We start from the raw sequence: 21,089 nt of genomic DNA on the forward strand, positions 1-21,089 counted from the left end.
GATGGTGTAAAAAGATGACACATGGTATTTACAAGTATGAACACGTTTTGATGTATCATTGACATGTGTTGTAAATTTATCAATTTTCTAATAATAATTTTAAATAGTATTTAAAGCGAATAATATCTTACTACTACGATCTATATTAACCAAATTCTCCAACATGTTTAATCATATCTTTTATAAGTTATGAAAAATAAAGTTTAATTTGACAATCAGACCAACTTGTGAGTGTTGTCATCAGTTTCGATCATATAGAATAGAAGTGAAAACTATTAACTACATTTTATACATTTTCTAATATAAAAATATCAAACGAATGAATAAATTGTTTAAAATTATTTTAATTTAATAATTTTGCATTCAAGTTTTAAACATATAAGTGTATTAAATACATGAATTACAAATTTTATAGTTTACATGATTACATTTTTCCGAGCAAATATTTTCTCGTGAAATATATTTGTATAAAAAGGATAATAAAAAATTGTTGTCTGTGATAATAAACTTGTTGAAACACAATCCATGTGAATACACATCTGTATTTCTGCTTCAGTCAATTATTTTTATTGTTACCTTCGATATATTACGACAAAATTTGAATGTAAAAGTTTATAATAATTATACCTTCTGATTAGTTAAAATAATAAAATTCTTTAACGGTACTTTTGCATGCATCAAAATATGAACTCCATAATTTCAAATTACTGTTCTCTTTCTGGAGAAGAACAGAAGGCGCGCACTACCGTCTACCAGTCTCATTTCAGAAGCCATACTGTTGTCGCGGTCGCCAACTACAAAGTCAAACTCATTTAGTTAATTAATTTAAAAAAAAAAACATTTATTTAAGGAAACAACTATATATAGTCTTTAGCCACAAACACGTGAGAAACCAATGCAAAGGACAGGAACAAAACAAAAACTATCTGCAGAACCAAAGAGTAGAGAGAGCTAGTTAAGATGAAAAGAAAGGGAGCTTATGAGAACCAAGAAGCTGTGAACAGAGGTCCTTGGTCTGCTGAGGAAGACCAAATTCTTATCAACTACGTTCATCTCCATGGAGAAGGAAAATGGGGGCAGATTTCCAGAAGAACTGGTATAATTCAAATTTCTTTCTAAGTTTTTTTCAGTTTTCATTTGCATGAATTCGTTACTTGTGAATATGTATACATATTTATATAGCGTGTATGTGTAGGTTTAAAACGAGGGGGGAAGAGTTGCAGACTTCGATGGTTGAATTATCTGAAGCCAGATATCAAGAGAGGAAACATTTCTTCGGATGAAGAAGATCTCATTATCAGACTACATAGCCTATTAGGGAACAGGTACATTGGTTTATAACACTTGCAGAGAATTGTCCCATTTTTGAGACACGAGAAAATATTGTTAAAATTGGTAATTATTAGAGACAGTGACAAGACAACCTTTTTGATTCATTATACATTTGTTACAGATGGTCTCTTATTGCGGGAAGATTGCCTGGGCGAACAGACAATGAAATCAAGAACTATTGGAATACTTATTTGAGAAAGAAAGTAGAGGAGAAACACAATGATAACAACATCAACATTCCTGTGGAATTGAGAATGGAATCTCCAAACTCCTTTGGTATGGCGATTCATCCTGCGAAATCTTCTGAACCAGTAATGTGTACAGAGATTATGATGGCAACTGAAGCAGTGAATGATTCAGTGAACCCAAAGAGTTTGATTTCAACAAATTATATTGAAAACCCATTTGCATCTGTCCCAGGGGATCATCATGCAGAAGGTTTGGGGAAACAGTTTGATTTAACTGAACTGTTAATGCCCCAGGAGAATTGTGATTTGAGTGGATATGGTTGTGTTGGAATATCCCCACATTTTGGAGAACACTCCTGCAGGGTTAATGATGCCATATGTGAAACATGGTACGATGATTGGAAGAATGAAGACTATTTTCCGCTGGAATATGATATGGATTTTCCTTTATTTTAATACTTCATCACAAACCTTACATATAGTGTTTTCGGGAGGTTTTTTAGTATTGTTATTTAGTCAAAGTTTAAATTTTATCTCAATATTTCATACAATGGTTATTGAGGTAGCTTTTTCACTTTGATTCAAAAATTACCTAGAGTTATATCTATGTTTTTTTTTTATTTATAAATTATTCCATAGGAAAATGGAATTTGACGACGGTGACTTTTGGTGTTGTGTGTGAGTAGGCAGGGAGAGAATCATGGTATGAGAGTTATATTGCAGTTTTGGAGAATTGATGTATGAGTTATGAAAACAACAATGAATGATGTTACCGGAAACAATGTTGTTAGATACGAGTATTTCAAATAGATATATATGATGATTTTTTATACAAACAGGAGGATGATAGTGTTTAGTCTCACAGGTTCTCCATCAAAAAGTTGCTCCTATGGTCCTTTCAATTTCAAATATCATTCAACCATTCACCTCTGCCCTCAGTCACAGTGTGATCATTTTTATTTGTGGAGGGAGTTAACTTCAGAATTTAGATCCTCTATAAATTTTGCTTTGTTAAGGTAATTTCAAAATATTCTAATTTTAATATATTAAAATATATACTAAAAATTATTTTAATATATTAAAATCAATATATTTATAAAATACAACAAAAATATAATTTAAAAAATGTCAGTAAAAAGTTCTGCAGAAATATTTTTTTTTATTCATGTTTTGCAGACATTAGTTTCACATTATGTATTACAAATAAGTGTGTTTGGTTTTAATTTTGCGATCTAAATTTATTTTGTATTGAAAATTATCAATAATGATGGATACATTTTTATTCTATTTCACTGAGTTTTAAACATAAATTATTTTTAAAACAAATTATAAAACTTTTTCTGAAAATAAGATTTTCAATTTCTCGGCCAAACTTAATTTTTCTAATTTATAATTCCGTGATTAGATTTTGTACTGCTAGGCTAGGCTTTGTTTGTTTTCTTTTAGGTTTCTAATTTATTCACTTTGAGCTTAGATATTTTTAGGAAGCTTCTTTCTGAACCCCATAATCATAATTTCGACATGCTCTCCCATATTTTTTTTTACTGAGAATTTATAGTTTAAAATACAATTTATTGTATTTTAAATTATATAAAACATTTATATAATTCAAATTTCGAATGCAATAAATTTATATTTTGGAATATATAATTTGATAATATTATATATTTTAGAATATAAAAAATTATATCTCAAATTATACAAATTTAAATATAAAATAGAGAAGATATTTCAAAATTTTCGCATTAGTAAAGTCAATTAAGTTAAAAAGAATGTTTACATAATTTTCATATTTATATGATATTTTTCTTATATAATATATTATTGACCATGATAAAATCAAATAACATTTTATATCATTATATATTTTTAGATTCTTTTATTGATCCACAAATGTTAGATATTAGCTTTTGATAATCGGGAAAGTTGAATTCTCCCACCCCTTCCAAATTGTTAAGAAAAAAATGAGACCAATAATCTTTTCTTCTCTCTCCTCTCATCTAACTACTAAACCACCTTATCTTATCACTCGTGTTTAAATTTCTAGATGACATTATTTTCTTAGACGTAAGATTAATTATGTTAATTTAATTACATGTTAGATCAAAATTGTTAGGTAATAAATTAAAGATTTAATTATGTTTTGAGTGCCAATAAATTTGAAACTTTCAATTTAATTCTTATTAAATTTTGGGGTCTATTGAGTCATCAAAATATTAAAAATTTCAATTGAGTTTATGTGGTTAGATTTCATTATTATTTATATAACAGTTATTTTATATTGTCATCCTACTTAAATGTTGTCACATAATACTAAAAGACTTTCATGATGAGAACCTTCCTCAAAGATTTATTGTATCTAACAAAAATTACTTTTAAAAATAATTAAAATTAAAAAAATTAAAAGATAAAACTAAAAGATAAAAAAAATTAAATTAAATAATAGTAAAATTATTAAATATAAAATAAAAAATATAATTTCATAATTTTTTTAATTATCCAATCTTACAATTCATATTTCATGAAATTAAAAGATAAAAATAAAATAAAATTACATAATAGTAAAATTATTAAATTATTAAATATAAAATAAAAAGTATAATTTCATAAATTTGTAATGATTTAATTATAGAATATAAAAATATTATCTATAAAATTAGATAATTAAAAAATTCTGAAATTAAAATTATAAAATATTATTTTTAAAATTTTTAAATTTTAATTTGTTTTAAGATTAATTTCCTTAGATATAGTCCAGGAGATCCTCGACATTAAAATATCTTGTAATAAAGTATTGTGTGACAATAACAATGGAGATCCTCGACATTAAAATATCTTGTAATAAAGTATTGTGTGACAATAACAATGTAAGGTACAGTAAACATTCGTTTAAGTTCGTATTTTGATATTGAAAGTTTGATGCGAATTTTATTGGGATGCGGACTTATAAAGTTTTATGAGTCATATTACAATATGGAATATTAGTAGTCAAATAATTATAATATCAAATATTATGAGTGTTAAAAATTTGTAGGGATTGTGAAAATATAAGATATATGAGATAAATATAAGAGATATGTTACATGAGAAATTTTTTATTTTATGTTATTTATATGAATGAATTAAAAGATTCTCCTTTCTCCTTAGTTATCATCAGATCAATTAAATTAAGTTAAAGATGTGTTCTTCACCCTTCGTCGCATCTTACATGATGGTCAATTGACAACCATGATTGTCATGAATTGAAAATAATTGTCACATGACTTTACATGATCCTTTCAGAAAATAAAATCACAAAATTATAGATCCGAGAATTTTCTCTTTCTAAATGCGAAATTAGGCGGGATACGAACTTAAATGAATATGGACTTAAGCAAATGTTTATTGTAAATGTTATATCATACAGCTAATTGTGAAATCTAAATTTAATAAAGATTTAATTGAAATTTTTAAATTTATCAAAAACTCAAAACATAATTAGCCTAAATTAAATTATATAGGAGAATTTTTAATAAGTATTTCTTATAAGGATTTTTAAATTACTATTTATAATTTTAACTCTACTTAAATTCACATTTTTTTTTACATTTCTTCAATTAATCGTGTTTCAAATGAGTTATACTTAAAAATGTATTTAATTGTATATTGAAATTACATACCTCTTGTAAGATCTAATAACATATTTAATATTTTTCTGATTAAAAAACCTTCACCAAATATGCGGTTTAGTCAAAGATTATTAGTGAGTTATTTAATAGAAATTATTTATTAATATAGTCAATACATAATATGCACAAATAAAACAGTACATTGTAATATTTAATAAAATTCGTTGAAAAGTTCAAAACTAGTTAGGTAGTTTAAATCTTTTATTAAATTATAAATATTTGTTAAAATAGATTTTAAATATATAATGATAAAAATAAGTATACTTATATAATATTTTGTATGAAATTTAATTTAGTTATTACATATATAGTATTTATATTTAATTTAAACTCATGTAGTTTATTTATATCACTACAATTAAAAACTTAAATAGTAACCAATTTTAGAAAGAAAAAAATATATTAGTAACTAATTTAGAGATCAATTTTGAGATGAGTATGATATAATTATTTAAAAACTAATTTATGTTATGAAATAAAGCGAATAATAGAGAAAATAACATATAATAGAAAAGAGAAGAAAAAAGTAGAAATCAGAGATGAAAGAATAAAAAGCAACTCATGCTAATAAGTAATAATAATATACAATCATTAATTCATAATAATTTAGACATTATTGTTTTGATTGCGAAAACTTTAATAACTCATGCTAGTAAGTATTTTAAAGACTAATTGACGACTTAATTATAATTTTTTTTATAATAAAAACTGTTTTCTATATTAATCATCTTTATTGATCATTTTGATAATTTTTTTTCTCAACACTTAATTATTATTTAAATATTTTCATGTAATATATCTTAAAAGTTAGAATCTAACATTTTGAAAATACTAGTATAAGTAAAATAACATCTGAAAAAAAAAAGCTACTAAAAGATCATTATTCAGCACTGTTTTTACAAAGAAAAAAAAATTATAGAAAAAACAACTACAAAATTTTACCATCTATATCAACTAGTCATTTTCTTAAAAAAATAGAAAGGCATAAGGCATGCAAAGACTGCGATCTCAATCAAGTTTGCATTCCATCCATTATCAATTATAGGCAGCCCATTACAGTACCATTAAATAAGACAAAAGATTTAAAATATCCGGACAGGAACTTCAATCAACTAGTATGAAAATTAAATTGTAAAAACAATAAAATTTAAAGAATTATTATGTACCCTTAGTTTCTTTCAAATGTAAACTGAAATATAAGATATATAAACTGGATCAAAAGATTGAATTTGTTTATTTGAATGATCATGTACCCTTATTTTGTTTGAAATGTAAACAACCCCTTGCTTTTTTATTAAAATAAAAGGTTTACAATTCACGGGAAGATGAGAAGATGAGAACAAAAGTGACAAAAACAAATGATGAAGAGCGCAATTTAATCTGCTGAAAAGAAAAAATTCCACATGATCTTTTTACGTTCTGAGTTCATGGGGAAAGGGAATTATAATGAGTGTTTTCTGCATTTATGACACAGCCTTAATGATTTCTATATAATATTTTCTCGTTTTTCACTCTATATTAATTGGTGATCCTTATGAGGGGATTTGAAACTACGTGAAAAGAGTTGCAGACTCAGACTCCAATGGTGGAATTATTATCTCAGGCCAAATATCAAGAGAACAAACAATAATTTTTTGTTACGATCTGATAATCGTACCCAGTTCAAGTTTCATAAAGATATCATGGCTTATTCTCTTTTGGTTTCAGTCATTTTGCACTCCCACGACAAAGATACCAGCTTTCACAGCAAAGCACGTAAAATCACATTTCCATTACCCTGAATTATGAACTGTACACGCATACATAGGTGCAGAACTGTAATCATCGCTTACCGCACCTAAGTTTTTTCCATTCTTTTTTTTACCATTACACGTAAATTTTCAGAACAAAATTCATTAACATGATTTGAAAACTAAAACCTAAATCCGGTAGTAAAATAAAATGTATTAGTTATCGATACATATTTATATATATACGTGTACTCTATATAATTATATTCTAAAGAAATCCCCCACCATGGTGGTTGGTTTATCTGCAAGGGCTTTGAAGCGTAGGTGTTACGTACAAGGCTATTAATTGTTTAATACTTTCTTTTATGGTTGTGAATGATTCAGTTATGAGCTTTTTCTGGCACAGAATCACGTTTTAGGGCCAACTAATCGCTTTTGAATGGGAATAAGGATGACCTAACCAAAATGAGAATCTGTTTTTGTTTTTGTCGAAAAGAATGTTGTGGTGATATTGATTGAAGGTGGAACAAGAAAGGCGTTAAAAGATGAGCTTTGATGAAGCTGATTGGAATTTGCTTTTGAAGCTTTGCTACATTTCTTGGGGACAAGATGTGAATGCAGCCATGCATAGTGTTGACGACTTCTGAACTGGGAGAGAAAGTTTGATAGTCCACACTACATTATTCATCCACGTTTTTATCTATTTTCCGTACTTATACACTAACACATTTCCAAACATTCATAGTATACACAGATGATGAAAACAGAAAACAGATTATGAATTTTTAGACGTATTATTAGTTATTACACAGAAGCAAACAGTGGAAGCGAGATAAAGTTACTAAAGTGAATATCACTAAAGTGAGGTCGCTGAAGAAAGTTACATTTACACTATAAAACATAAGTGGGACCGAAATGGAAATGATGATACCTCGGAGTTTGAATCTAGGACCCTCCCTCCGCGGAGGCACCACGAGGCTGGCTACCAAGATCTTGTCCCTTTTCTGTCTTCTTCATTTCACATTACCAAACAAATACTCGTGATTTATGTCACTGAACAAATTTTCCATATTTGTTTGTTTTCACAATGCGTTCAAATGTGTCATTAAAACGTGTCATTAAGTATTTACAAATAATGTACATTGTCTAATCTCTTTTGTAAAACTAAATTTATTTGACTAGTAGCCACAAAAATTGACTTCAAACAGAAAACTAACGTGTAAAACCTTGTCGTGTTCTTTATGTTTGTCTTAAGTAGTGTTTCATATACGAATTTAAACAAAACGTGGCATATAAACACACTTTTATCTAATTAGTGTCTGATATATCCTATATATACAGCTCAGAATTGAAAACAAAAAACGTGAAAAACCAGGTAAAGGTTCCTTTCAGTGTGCGTGCGTCAGTGAGCAAGGATATAGAGGGTCCAAATATATAGCTGCCAAGAGTTTTCAAACTGATGTGACATGCGTCAAAGATAGTCTGCGCTATGTTATATGTGTAACTTTTAATTATTATACTCGACTAATACATGCTAGGACTTTAAATCGGAAAGACTTTGGAATGTGACGTGAGTAAGGTTTAAACCAAAGAAAATATTTAAGTTTGATTTTACATGACTGTGTTTTGTTTTTAGCGAAAGGTGAAAGATAGCTGAATGATCTTCTAGAAGGTAAGAACAAAAGCAAACATAAGTTTGCTGTCACTCTTATATAAATTAGAAGCATTTAGCTCGAAATTAATGTGAAAGATGAAATAAAATTAATAAAGATTATGCTTCGTTTTATCGAGAGAGATATGGTTATGATATATTATATATCTAGAAGATAATGATCAACTTATAATATATTGTTGGTAATACCTATATGAATTGGTGACTAATAATTAATTCTCTGAAATCAAGAATCTCAATAATAAACATATACAATTTCTTTCTTTTTATTTGTGAATATATTTATTTTTGTTGTCGTACTTACTAGGAATTGGTAGATACTTTATAGTCACAGGGGATGAGTTTCTCCTCTTATCACGATATGGTGGGAACACATAAAAAAGTAGTTTGACGTTAAAGTCAATAATATAAAGTAAATTTGATTTCCCTCTGAAAAAAATTATCTCACTTATTAAGAATCATGACTTATTATAAGATAAATATCAGGATTTTATATCCAGCATTTTTGTCTTCTATTTTCAAAAGATTGAAAAGATAAATATTTTTTCCTGTAAGCCAAAATCTCATTTGAGTTCCCCTGACTCAGGTGCATGATTTATGCTTAGTCACGAAATTTATCTCACTATGTGCGAGATCCGAACTCAATGGAGACTCTTCCAAATTGTTTACAAAAGTTACAAAAGTATTACTCGTGATAGTTCTTTAAAAATAAATAGTTCATATATATATATATATATTACAATTAAATAATTAGTTCAATACAAGGTTCTTTTGTAATATTAACATAATAAGAAAAAAAAAGAAAGAGAAAAACACAACATTCTAATGTACAAGTTCTCTTAAGAATTAATTTACTAAAATTACTTTTTTTTCTTTGATAAACACATGTAAAAGTCATTAAAGGTTAAATATGTCATTAGATACATCAATCATTAACAGAATTTGGACAGAATTAACACAATTAAAGTTTTTATATTATAATTTTTTTTATCATATTAAAAATGAAATATATTAATATTGAACCAACTATTCATCTTATTTTTATAAAAAAAAATTATTAAGTTTATTAAATAAGAAATGACTTGATAGACCCAACAATAATCTTCATTATGATAAGATCTCATATGCAATATTAAAAAAATGAATGAGCTTAAGTTTTATTTATTTTCAACAAATTGATTTGTGATATTATAAATTAACATTATTCTTAATCGATGAGAATATCTACCGAGAGAAAACAAGCATGACTTGTTTCGTATTAGTTTGGTTGATGTCATGGTTGGATTCTTCATTCTTGAAACCATGTTTTAGAAATTGGACAACTCTCCTAATAAAGTTCAAGCAAGCTCATCGAAAAGGTTCATAGTAGGAATGACAAAAATATTTGTGTCCATGAATATCTCTGGATAAAATCCACAATAGATAGGTGGTACTCATAGGTATTTGTTCCCTGCGGGTAACAGGTATTTTAATACTTATTTGTAAATGGGTCGGGTGTGAATATCATATTATCCGTACCCGTGATATCCGTTACTCACAAAAAATTAAAATTAAAATTATGTTTTATTAAGTTAAATTTAATTAAAATTAAAATTTTATTTTATTAGATCAATTTAATTTAATTTATATTTTATTTTACATTTTTTTGTAATTTTATTTAAATTTAATTTTAAAAATTTATAAATATTTGTAGATATTTATGGATATCTGTAGTTAAATTTTTTTGTTGCGGATCGAATTGCAAGTAGGCACTATATGTGTACAATTCGATCCTTGCCATCTATATAGTGTTACATTTGTTGTTCTACATTGGTCAAACCATGGACAAAAGTAGAGTAGTGTTTTATATGGTATAAATCAGGAACCACGTAGAAAGCTGGAATTTTCTAGGACCGAAATAAATTCCAAAAAACAAAAAAGAAGAAGAAGAATTTATGTCTAATATATCCCTTAATTTATGACAGTGAATGTTATAAAATATTATAGGTTGTATTATATCATTTCTATATAAGAGTTTTTTCAAGAAAGTAGTAACAGTTATCACATGTTCTATTCGATTAGTAAGGAATTGAATAGGTAGCAGTCATTTATGTGGTGTGATGGAAAGAATACAAGACGTTGCTTAAAATTAAATCATTTTTATAGTATAAAAAATTGAAAATAATACTTTTTTTTGTTACAAAAAGAATAGAGAATTGTTTTCACTTGATAGAAATATGTTTCGTATATTTGTTTACTTTCATCCTCTATGCTCACTCCATAGTTTTATTTCAGTCTTTTTGTATTTTTTTTTTCCTTTGTAACGTTCTTTTCTTAACTTCCCGATAAGGAAAGATTCTTATTGCAACTAATTAATTAAATTTAAATTGGGTCTTTACTTTTTCCAATATATATTTGGTTAGTAAGTAAAAAACATTAAAAATCCGAGAGAATGGTAGAAAAGGAAGATGCTACACGTTCAATTTAACGTGGAATGATAGAAAGAATGATGGTATGAATTAGTTGGCATTTTAGAACATCATCGGTAAAATCGATCACGCGCAAACACAAGGAATTCGTGCAAAAGAGTTGCTTTTGACCATGACCATCGTCAATTACATTTAAAGCCTTAATTTTTACACTACCCTGATAAAGGAGTAAAGGAATAAAAGAAGAAATATATAAAGAGAGAAAGAAAGAAGTAAAAAGTCTTCATATTTGGAGGAAGGAGCAAACTGAATGATAAAAAAAGCAAAGCAGAAAATGTCTACAGGGGAGAATTCGAAAATTACCGACCAGAGTACTATCGATGTGCGTGCGATGGTTTTTTCATTTGTAGTAATAAGACAAAAACAGTAAAACGGTAGCGTAAAATAAGGTTTGGTAAGAGACTAAACATGGAATTCAGAGTGAGATTTTGAGAAGAAGGGTAAACATTTTAAGGTTTTAATTAATTTTTTATGTACTATTTGCATTATTTAATCCTTCATCATTTGATTCTAAATTATTGTATTGATGATTTTCAAATCAAAGTTTACCCTGGGTTCTGGTAAAGTAGCAATTTAACTTTTTCGTCCCATTAAAGAATCAACGTTTAACTTTTAGTTGAATATGACATGTGTAAGGGTGAAACATGTTAGTTCAATCATTTGATAAGAGTTTAGGATGTACGTAACAAAGATTTTATCCGATTCTCTGTTGTTCAAATAAACTATCTCTTTTAAACAATAAATGAGATCATCGTGCTCAAAACATTGATTTCATTTATTAAATAAGAGAAAACATTGATGTCATTGTTTCCTATATCTCCAACTTAAAGAGTCACTTATGTGATTTTATTTTATATGGATCTCTTTATTTTATTTTTTCAGCTTTTACTAAAAAAAATCATGTAAAATATATAAGGTTTAAATAACTTCTCACTACTTTGTGTATTTTGAATTAAAATTTTTATTAAATTTTCTTGATATTTTGAATATTTAAAATTGACGTGACTATTATTTTATTTTATCATCTTACTTATTTCTCTCTATATGTTAGGAAATGCAAGTTTTTGTGATTAATATAAAATGACGATTGATTTTTATTATTCATAACAAGAATAATAATAAAAATGATCTAATCAATAGTGATGGTGAGACGGTCATTTGGTAATTGTAGGTGATGATGTTAAAGTCATTCAGAAGAATGACAACTTCGTTATCTAACACAATTTGAATGACAAAAATAAAATAGTAATCATAACATCGTTTTATATTAATCACATCGTTTTATATAACGTGAAAGTGTAAGATAACACCACCCAGTTAATAGAAAAATTAAACTACATACACTTAATTAAAAATATGAAAATTATGAGTACTTATGTGGTATGAAATTAATTGAAGTTGGTTCATAAAATGATGTTTGATCACGATAGCATCATGTGTCCATTTACATTCAAGATACCAATAGATGTGCAAAGGTGCAATTGGTGACATACCATTTAGCTTTGAAATTATTGCATATGGAATGAATCTGTCATTCATTCTAAGTTGCAAACAAAAGATGTTATTATCACATATAAATCATATAATTCATTGTTAAGTAATGTACTCGTAATTTATTTTTCTATCATCATATTATTCACAACTTTAATTATTTGTTTTAATTTATCATATGTTAAATTAAAACTTTGCGACCATTGAATTGAAATATAAATTAACTTGCATGTCAACTCAAATTTTTGCTCCGCGTAACAAACCCTATTCTCAACAAGTTCTAAACACTGAGAATCAAAATATAACTTGAAATGAAGCACAAAATAGAATAAATGTAATTTAAATTTAAATTTAAAATTTAAAAATGTAAAGCATTATAGAAGTAAAGCATTGAAATTAAGAATATTTAATGAGAAACTTATAAAGTGTTCAGCAAATTAAGCCAAACTAAAATTTTTTAAAGAATTATAAATGTTCCATCAGGAATTTAACTGAAGTTGTGACCTTACTCAACGACTATTCTTTAAGAGTTTGCTTTGTATAAAATACTTTTAAATATCATGTGTAGCCAACCTGAAGTTATAATTAGAATATTGAGGTGTGGGAGATTTTTTTTCTTTTTTTTTTTTAATTTGATTATCTGAAATTGCATGTGTTTGACAGAATAACCTTTCTAATATTTGGGTAATAGATTGTTCTTTTAAATATCATGTGGGTCACTATGTTACTTCTCAACAAATTCTTGCATCACACAGTGTTTGACTCATATACTTTTTTTCTTAAAAAATAAAGAGAGTTATACGGAGCTTATTTTTCGTAAAAAAAGGGAAAAGTATTTCTTTTTTTTTCACAAAAGCTAACTACACAGCTTTTAAAAATATTTTACACATTTAACTAACCAATGTAAATCGAAAAAGAATGAAAACTTTTAGTTTTAAATAAACTTTTAACTTAAAATGAACTAGCAATTTGTACTTTATTTTTAACAGTTTTACTTTAAATTAATTTTTAAGCCAATCAAAAGTTGGACCTAACATAATCTACACAGTGGTGTTTGGTAGTTTTAGTGATAAACCTTTCTTTAGATAAGGCGACATATAGATTTACAAGAAAAAATTAAGAATTTTCCAAAAAGAAAAAATCTGTTTACTTAGATATTCCTCCAGTTTTCGTAGTGCACATAAGTTGGCCTTTCTGGAAGGAGATTTACACCGACTAAACTACTAATTTTGAAGTTTTAAATATATTAAAAATATTTTAAAAATATTAAAATAATATGTTTTTAATGTTTAATAAAAAGCAGTACCACAAAAATTCAGTTTTAAAAATTCAGTACTGGGTTCGAAATCTTACATATTAATTGTTATATTATATAACATTCATAAGAATAATTATTCTTCAAACCAATTTTACATATACAAGACCTAATAAAATCTTTTATACTGTTTGGATGAAGGAAGAAAAATAAAAGAAACAAAATACTTACTTTTATTATTCATTAAAAGAAAGGTTGAGAAATTTGCATTTATATAAGCAGATAAATGATAACTAAAAAAATATTTGAAAAAACAAAGTTTCCTTTTTACTTTTTTCTCATAAAAAGAGGGAATCTTTATTCTTTACAAGGCTCTTTATCATTTCTTTTTTCTCTTCCTTATCATTCTACAGCAACGATCTTGTTCTCTGTTCTTTTTTCTGGACTCCGTTGCTTTCTTTTAACAAACAACACAGACCCAAATGGTTTTGCCATAATGGTGATAGTTTCACAATTCAGATGCTACGTTGATTCTTTGCGGTATCAGTGAGAAGTGATGGTAAAAGTTAAAAGATACGGTGGACGAGCTTCAGGGAATAACTTTTGCATTAGATCATAATATCAAATTGGTTTAAAAAGTTAAAAAAAATTTTAATTACTTTTCTTTTCTGTTTTTTTTTTAAATTATCAAATTAGTCTTCCAGATTTTTTAAGATTTAATTTTGTCCAGATTTTTTAAAAGTTAATATCATTTAATTTTTTTTATTAAATTTTTTAAAACGAATCAATAATCTTTTATTAAAATTGACACTAAAATTTTATTAATTACATCAATAAAACAAATCATTATTACTAATAACTTCAATTTTTGATGAAAAAAACAAATCATAATTATTAACAATTTTAATTTTTTATTAAAAAATCTTGATTTGTTTCACAAAATTTAACAAAATAGATCTGATTAAATCAATTTTTTTCAAAAATCAAAATCAAACTGAAACTTAAAAGAATTGCGTGATAATTTGACAATTTTAAATAAAAATAAAGATAAAAAAGTAATTAAAAAAATGTATTATGATTCAACTCTGTGACTAAAATAAACTAACGAGATAAAAGATAAAATAAATACTGGGTAGAAGTGAAATGATCTTTGTTCTATTATTGATTTTTGAGTGTTGCAAGTAAAAATGAGATTGGAGGGACCCTGCGTAATCATAACTGAGCACCATGTTCTGATTTTTGAGCCACTTAGTTAGCCATCTTCGAGGCTTGATGCCCAATCCTTTTCTCCATATCTGATTCTCATAATTTTGTCCCACTTGTTTTCTTTAATCACAATCTTTTATATCATGCTACCTCTCCAACACTTATTATATTACCTCACAATGCTTTAAATTCTTTTCATACTTCTATAAATGTCACAAAGCAAAACCCTAATTTGACAATATTTGAAAGTTCTATATGTTGCAAAACTATACTACATCACCTTTTAAATTACTGTTCTCTTTAAGAAAAACAGCACTATCACTGCTAGTCCACTACTGGCCCCATTTGAATGGAAAAAATAAGGTAATAGAACTATTATAATCGTGATCCTGATTTAGTTGATTCATCTACCACACGGCACAGATATCTGAAATATATTTAAATAAATAAAAGAGAAGTGAGCGAGTATTTAAGGAGCATTTACAACACCTTTCAGAATCCAAGGATAAAGAGAAAGAGAGTGAGTGAGTGAGAGAAGTAGAGAAGATGGGAAAAAAGGCCAATTGTGAGAATCAATATGCTATGAACAGAGGTCCTTGGTCTGCTGAAGAAGACAAAATTCTTATGAACTACGTTCAAGTCCACGGAGAAGGTAAATGGAGAGAGCTTTCCAAAAGAGCAGGTATATAAATGCTGAACTTTTTTCGGCCATGTAAGTTTGAAAAGTATTCTACTTTCAAAACTTGATGGTTTCTTTATATGTAATAGGATTGAAAAGATGTGGCAAGAGTTGTAGACTTCGATGGCTGAATTATCTAAAACCAGATATTAAGAGAGGAAACATTTCTTCTGATGAAGAAGATCTCATTATCAGATTACACAAACTCTTAGGGAATAGGTACTTCTACTTATACTATACATGCCTTTGCTTCATTTGTTTTTGGTCACGTAGAGAATATATTAACTAATATTTTTTCATATTCTTATGGTGAATAGATGGTCTCTAATTGCGGGACGATTACCAGGGAGAACAGACAATGAAATTAAGAACTACTGGAATACTTATTTGAGAAAGAAGGTACAGCAGAAGCACAATATTCAAAACGATGTTGTTGGCCACGACACCAAAAATTCCTTGGGTGATGTTCTTGATCCTTCAAAATCCCCTCACCCGATGATGATTAAACCGAAATCGATGAGGTGTACCAAGGTTATGATGCCGGGCAATGATTCGGTGAACGCGATGAATTTCATCAGAACGACCTGGGACCATAACGCTTCTGCATCCATGCCACAAGATGAACATAACCACTGTTTTACCGGTGTTCTTCAAGACTTTGACATCAGTGATTTGTTAATGTCGTACGAGGATGATTGTCGTTTCAATGGCTATGCTTGTGTTGAAATACCCCAACATATTTTTGAAGATCAGACATGGAGGCTTGATGATTCCATGGTTGACGAAGCCTGGTACGAGAATTGGAAGCACGACACCTACTTTTCGCAAGAACAAGATATGGACATGGATATGGGCTTTTCTTCGTTTTAAAAGTGGACAAAATTTAGGTACATTACTTTAAGTGCTTTTGATATTGTTCTTTAATCAAAATTAGAATTTCATTTTAGTATCATCTGCAATAAAGGCTGAATTTAAATGTTGGTACTGATTAGAAATTCTAATTTTGAAGCATGAACAGTTCTAAAATCTCTTAAGTATTGTCACTGAATATTCTCCTTCAGGAAAAAAAAAAAAAATCGAACCTGAATGAAATGGTCGAGGATAAATATAACAACGAAAGTTGATAGAGTTTTCGTGGTTACGTAACTTTTGGTACGACCAGTGTGATTTTTTTTGGAAGATGTATAAGTTGTGTGTTACAAGGGAGAATTATGCTTCCAGCACTACATTGCAATTTTGGGTTATTCTATGAAAGTTTTGAAACTACCAAGTGTTACTGTTGTGTAAAAAGAAGGAAAGAGTTTCTTTTGGTACTACTTTTTTTATCTACATTCATTTGTTAAATGTTTTTCATAATAAAGTATTATATTATAATAATATAAATAAGAATGTTATATTAAAATAATAATTTATGAAGTTTTAATCTGAATGTAAGAGAAAAGTTAAAGTGTCAATATCATGACCCTATAAAGAACCACCAAGGTGGTGTAATTCCTGAGTCTTTATACTGTAGCCTTGTAATAAATTTCACGCACTTCGATTCCTTTGTGTCAAACTTAAATTTGTTTTTAAAATTGCTTTTGTTAAAAAAAAATGAAAACAAATGGAAGATTTATGTTATAATGAGGATTATATGTTTTATCATGAAATCATTTTTAGAAGAGACATTTTAAACATAAATCATTTCGTTCTCATCATAATTTCAAAGATACTAGGTTTGTAAAAGTAAAAAATAAAGTAAAGTTTTAAAATTCTTACTCAACATGGGCCTATGTAGACGTGGGCCTAGCCCACCTTTCCTTCTGTAATGGGCTTGTTGCATGGTTAATCAAGACTTCTTCTTTCTGCACCTCAATATTTTCTTCTTGCATGTTCATAGACCAAACGAAATGACCTTTTTGGCTCTTCATCTTCTTTCTTCTCCACGCGCATCCCTGTTCTTCTTCCACTACCCAACCTGGGAAAAAGCATCAAAACCTTTCAATGTCATTCATTCCTCATTACTATATTGAAAATATGAGCATGGAGAATCTCTGCAGACTTCATGACTTCAGATTGCCCAATTTTCTAGTTTTCCAAAGCAATTGATGGAGAAAATCCATTTGCTCGCTCGCTCCTTTACAACAGAAACAATTTCCGTTTTGAACCTGGTAGCAATAGCCATGCCAAAGAATCCAAACACACAAAATAGAAACTTGAAATTGTAAACAAAACTCACCATCATCACATTCCACAGAGTAAACACTCAAACAAATTAGCAAAGTCAAAATAAGGACCCCATCTCCAGAACTTGAACTTTACACGATTCTAACGATGAAATCACTCACAACCACCGCCAAGCTCTTGTTCATACGCAAGAAACGAGGGAACAGGAAAAAAAAATAAAGGGTGTTGCGCCTAGTGAAACTGGGTGCTTTTTTATTAAATATATTCCGGATTGTAATTCTGAATGAATTTTTAATTTTACATTCCGATTGTATAATGTAAAATATATATATATTTTTTATACTTTGAATTATATAATTGCAAAATAAAAAATATATTTTGAATTATACATTTTAGAATGTAAAAATTTATATTATAAATTATATAATTTGAAATGAAATTTGATCATACAATTTAGAATAAGATTTAGAGTAGGGATTGTACACTCAGAATGTAAATCTACGTTTTAAATTGAAGAATTCAAAAATTTTTAAATAAATATTTCTGCATTTTGAATTATAGAATTCGAAATATCTATGATGACATAATTTAGAACTATAATTTCAACAAATATTTAAATATGGGAGTGCACGAAGAAATTTCAGTTAATCAATTGCAATAAAAATTACTATTGACAACCCAAAAATTGTTAATAAGCCCCAACCATTTTAGATATTTTACCGAAAAATTATTTGAAGATCGAGACAACTTTGAACATAATAGACTTATTATGTGGTGAGTGCTTCGACAAAATCTTGTTGGCATACACTTTGCTTTGTGGGGAAGTTTTAGTAACAAAATCGGGTGGTCACAAGAAGTGGACAAAATTTTTGTTTATGTCACTGCTTAATTTTTATGGGCTTAGACAAGGGTAATATATATCTGAAGTTTTTCCTTTTTGCATGTTCATTATTACTAACGATAAAAAGACTAAAATACCCTTTGCACTATGTCATTGTTGTCACTTTTGTCATCATCACTGCTTTGTCATAACCGCTGCACCCTCGTTTTCATTTGTAGGGGAAAAAGATGAAGAAGAGAAATAACTCGTTTCGGATAAAAGTTAGTTCCAAAAGGTATCATATATGTTTTGAAAAGCTTGTTTTAGAAAGTTTATTCTGAAATGAATTTCATGTGTATGAGAAATTTGTTCCAAAAGCTCATTCTGAGAAGTATCATATATATTCCGGAAAGTTTATTATAAGGTTATTTTACGAAGAATAAAATTATTTTAAAAGTTACATGTGTGCAATTAAAAATTATGGAGGTGGAGGAAGAAAATGGCTATGATTGATTTAGTCCAATGCATGCGCAAGAGTTTAAAAAAATTAAGAGGTTAGGAAACTATTTTGATCGTGTTCAGATTCTCTATTAATTTTTTTGTGTTATTATCTGTTAAGCATTAAAAATACACTGTGTTAATATTTTAAATATCTTTTTAATATATTTTAAAATGTCAAAATTAGTGACAATCAATGTATTATGGAGACACAATAGAGAAACAAAAAAAAAAAAACTCTACAAAGAATCCAAATTCATCTTGGCCAAAAACAAAACTAAAATTTGTCTACTTTTGAAGGGGGTATATCTGAAAATCCATTGATCCATGTGATCAAATTAAGGGATACAAATTAGTGTAATTGGCTAGATAGATTAGTTTTGCATAATGTTAAGAGGTGGACAAATTTATAACTTTGATATTATATTATAGAGTGAATTTTAAATTAATTTAATTTCACAAAATTATATGATAAAATAATATTTACTTATTTATGTATTATGAATTATGAATTTGTCTTATTTATGATTAATTTGATATTTGCAACCCATGGCGAAGACGAGTGTGATTATTGGTTGTTGTAGAATGTGAGAAGGGAGAATATATAGAGTGTTGAAATTGAATATCCTTTTCCAATTTGAAATGGAGAAGAAGGTGAAAGAATAGGTTTGAGTTGAAGCCAAAATCCTGTTGAGTTGAGAACTTGAAATGTAGGTAAAGCCAAAATCCCTGAAGAGTTATAATTGTTGATCTATTTTGTGTCTTAAAAAGAGGGTCCTTATCAAGGTACCCCCACATCGATCATGTGTCTCAATTTTAAGCTTCTATCCAAACCTAAGCCACACACAACATGGTCCACACTTCACCCTTCATCTTTCATTTTCATTCCAATGTCAATTCACCTATACCCATCATCATCATCTGTCATTTCTTCCCAATATAATAGATTACCAATACATATGTGTAGAGAATCTTACATCGAATACAAATTACAAAGTTAAGTTACTTAAGATTTAATTAATTTTCTTTTAAAACATAGAAAACACAATTTATATTTAAAAAATTTAAATTAAAAAACCTAAATTACTAGATAAATTAAAAGAAAAACTCACTTAATACAAAAACATACGAAAAAATGGAAGTATCCACTTGCATAGAAATTTACTAAAAAGAAATTGAAGTCGTCACGTACCTTCACTTGAAGAAAAATTGAAATCGTCTTACAAATGCCGACTTGAGACCATTAAAAATATAACACTAGTGGTGACGGTCATTTTAAAAATAAAATGGTCATTTAAATGACGATTTCTTCCAAATAAAGTTGACGACTTATTCACTTTCTTAATATTTTTCAAATATACGTACGATCTTTTTTCAAAACGCCAGGTTATAAGAAGGTGTCGTGATAATGGAAAGAAATAGATGTATATGTTATTATGGGCGCTTACTTTTTTCTAATTAACCAATATACATCATAAATAGTTATTTTTATTTGATATTTATATGTAAAAATAAAAAACTTAAATGTTATTTTCTATAAAGTATCTATTAATTTAATTTATATTTTGTGAAACTTTACAAAATTTAAAATGAATTTGTAGATTTTTTGTTGAAGCAACTTTATAAAGCAAAAAATATTGTGCTTTGACTTTTTGGCTTTCACTTCGGTGTTACATACAATTTTGCATTGGCTTTTGTGACATAGCATTAGTTTTTGACCGACAAACAGCGAGTTTCTTGTATTGATCTCCGGAACCAGATCTTATCAAGCCAAACTCCCTTTTTAACAGAGACTTGGTACAACCAAGGAAAAGAATGTTTCAAGCTTGCATTGTCAATGCAAACATCATTTCACAAATCCCTATTTATGACACATTCAGTAAACCAAGATGGTCACAAACCGATAACATTTTTCC

At 27.7% G+C, this 21,089-nt stretch overlaps 2 protein-coding genes across 2 annotated transcripts; both read left to right on the top strand.

Annotated features, from left to right (window-relative positions):
* Positions 1 to 908: 908 nt before the first annotated feature.
* Positions 909 to 2,299, top strand: LOC114192447 (transcription factor MYB82-like). Its single transcript, XM_028082171.1, has 3 exons — positions 909 to 1,096; positions 1,196 to 1,325; positions 1,454 to 2,299. Exons 1-3 carry the CDS (start codon positions 961 to 963, stop codon positions 1,974 to 1,976), a joined length of 789 nt encoding a protein of 262 aa, XP_027937972.1. The 5' UTR covers positions 909 to 960; the 3' UTR covers positions 1,977 to 2,299.
* Positions 2,300 to 15,517: 13,218 nt separating this feature from the next.
* LOC114191374 (transcription factor MYB8-like) lies at positions 15,518 to 16,669 on the top strand. The gene is made up of 3 exons (XM_028080544.1): positions 15,518 to 15,692; positions 15,779 to 15,908; positions 16,007 to 16,669. Exons 1-3 carry the CDS (start codon positions 15,557 to 15,559, stop codon positions 16,557 to 16,559), a joined length of 819 nt encoding a protein of 272 aa, XP_027936345.1. The 5' UTR covers positions 15,518 to 15,556; the 3' UTR covers positions 16,560 to 16,669.
* The last annotated feature ends 4,420 nt before the right edge of the window (positions 16,670 to 21,089 follow it).

Source organism: Vigna unguiculata, chromosome 7 (genome assembly GCF_004118075.2).
Source record: "Vigna unguiculata cultivar IT97K-499-35 chromosome 7, ASM411807v1, whole genome shotgun sequence".
NCBI classification, from domain to species: domain Eukaryota; kingdom Viridiplantae; phylum Streptophyta; class Magnoliopsida; order Fabales; family Fabaceae; genus Vigna; species Vigna unguiculata.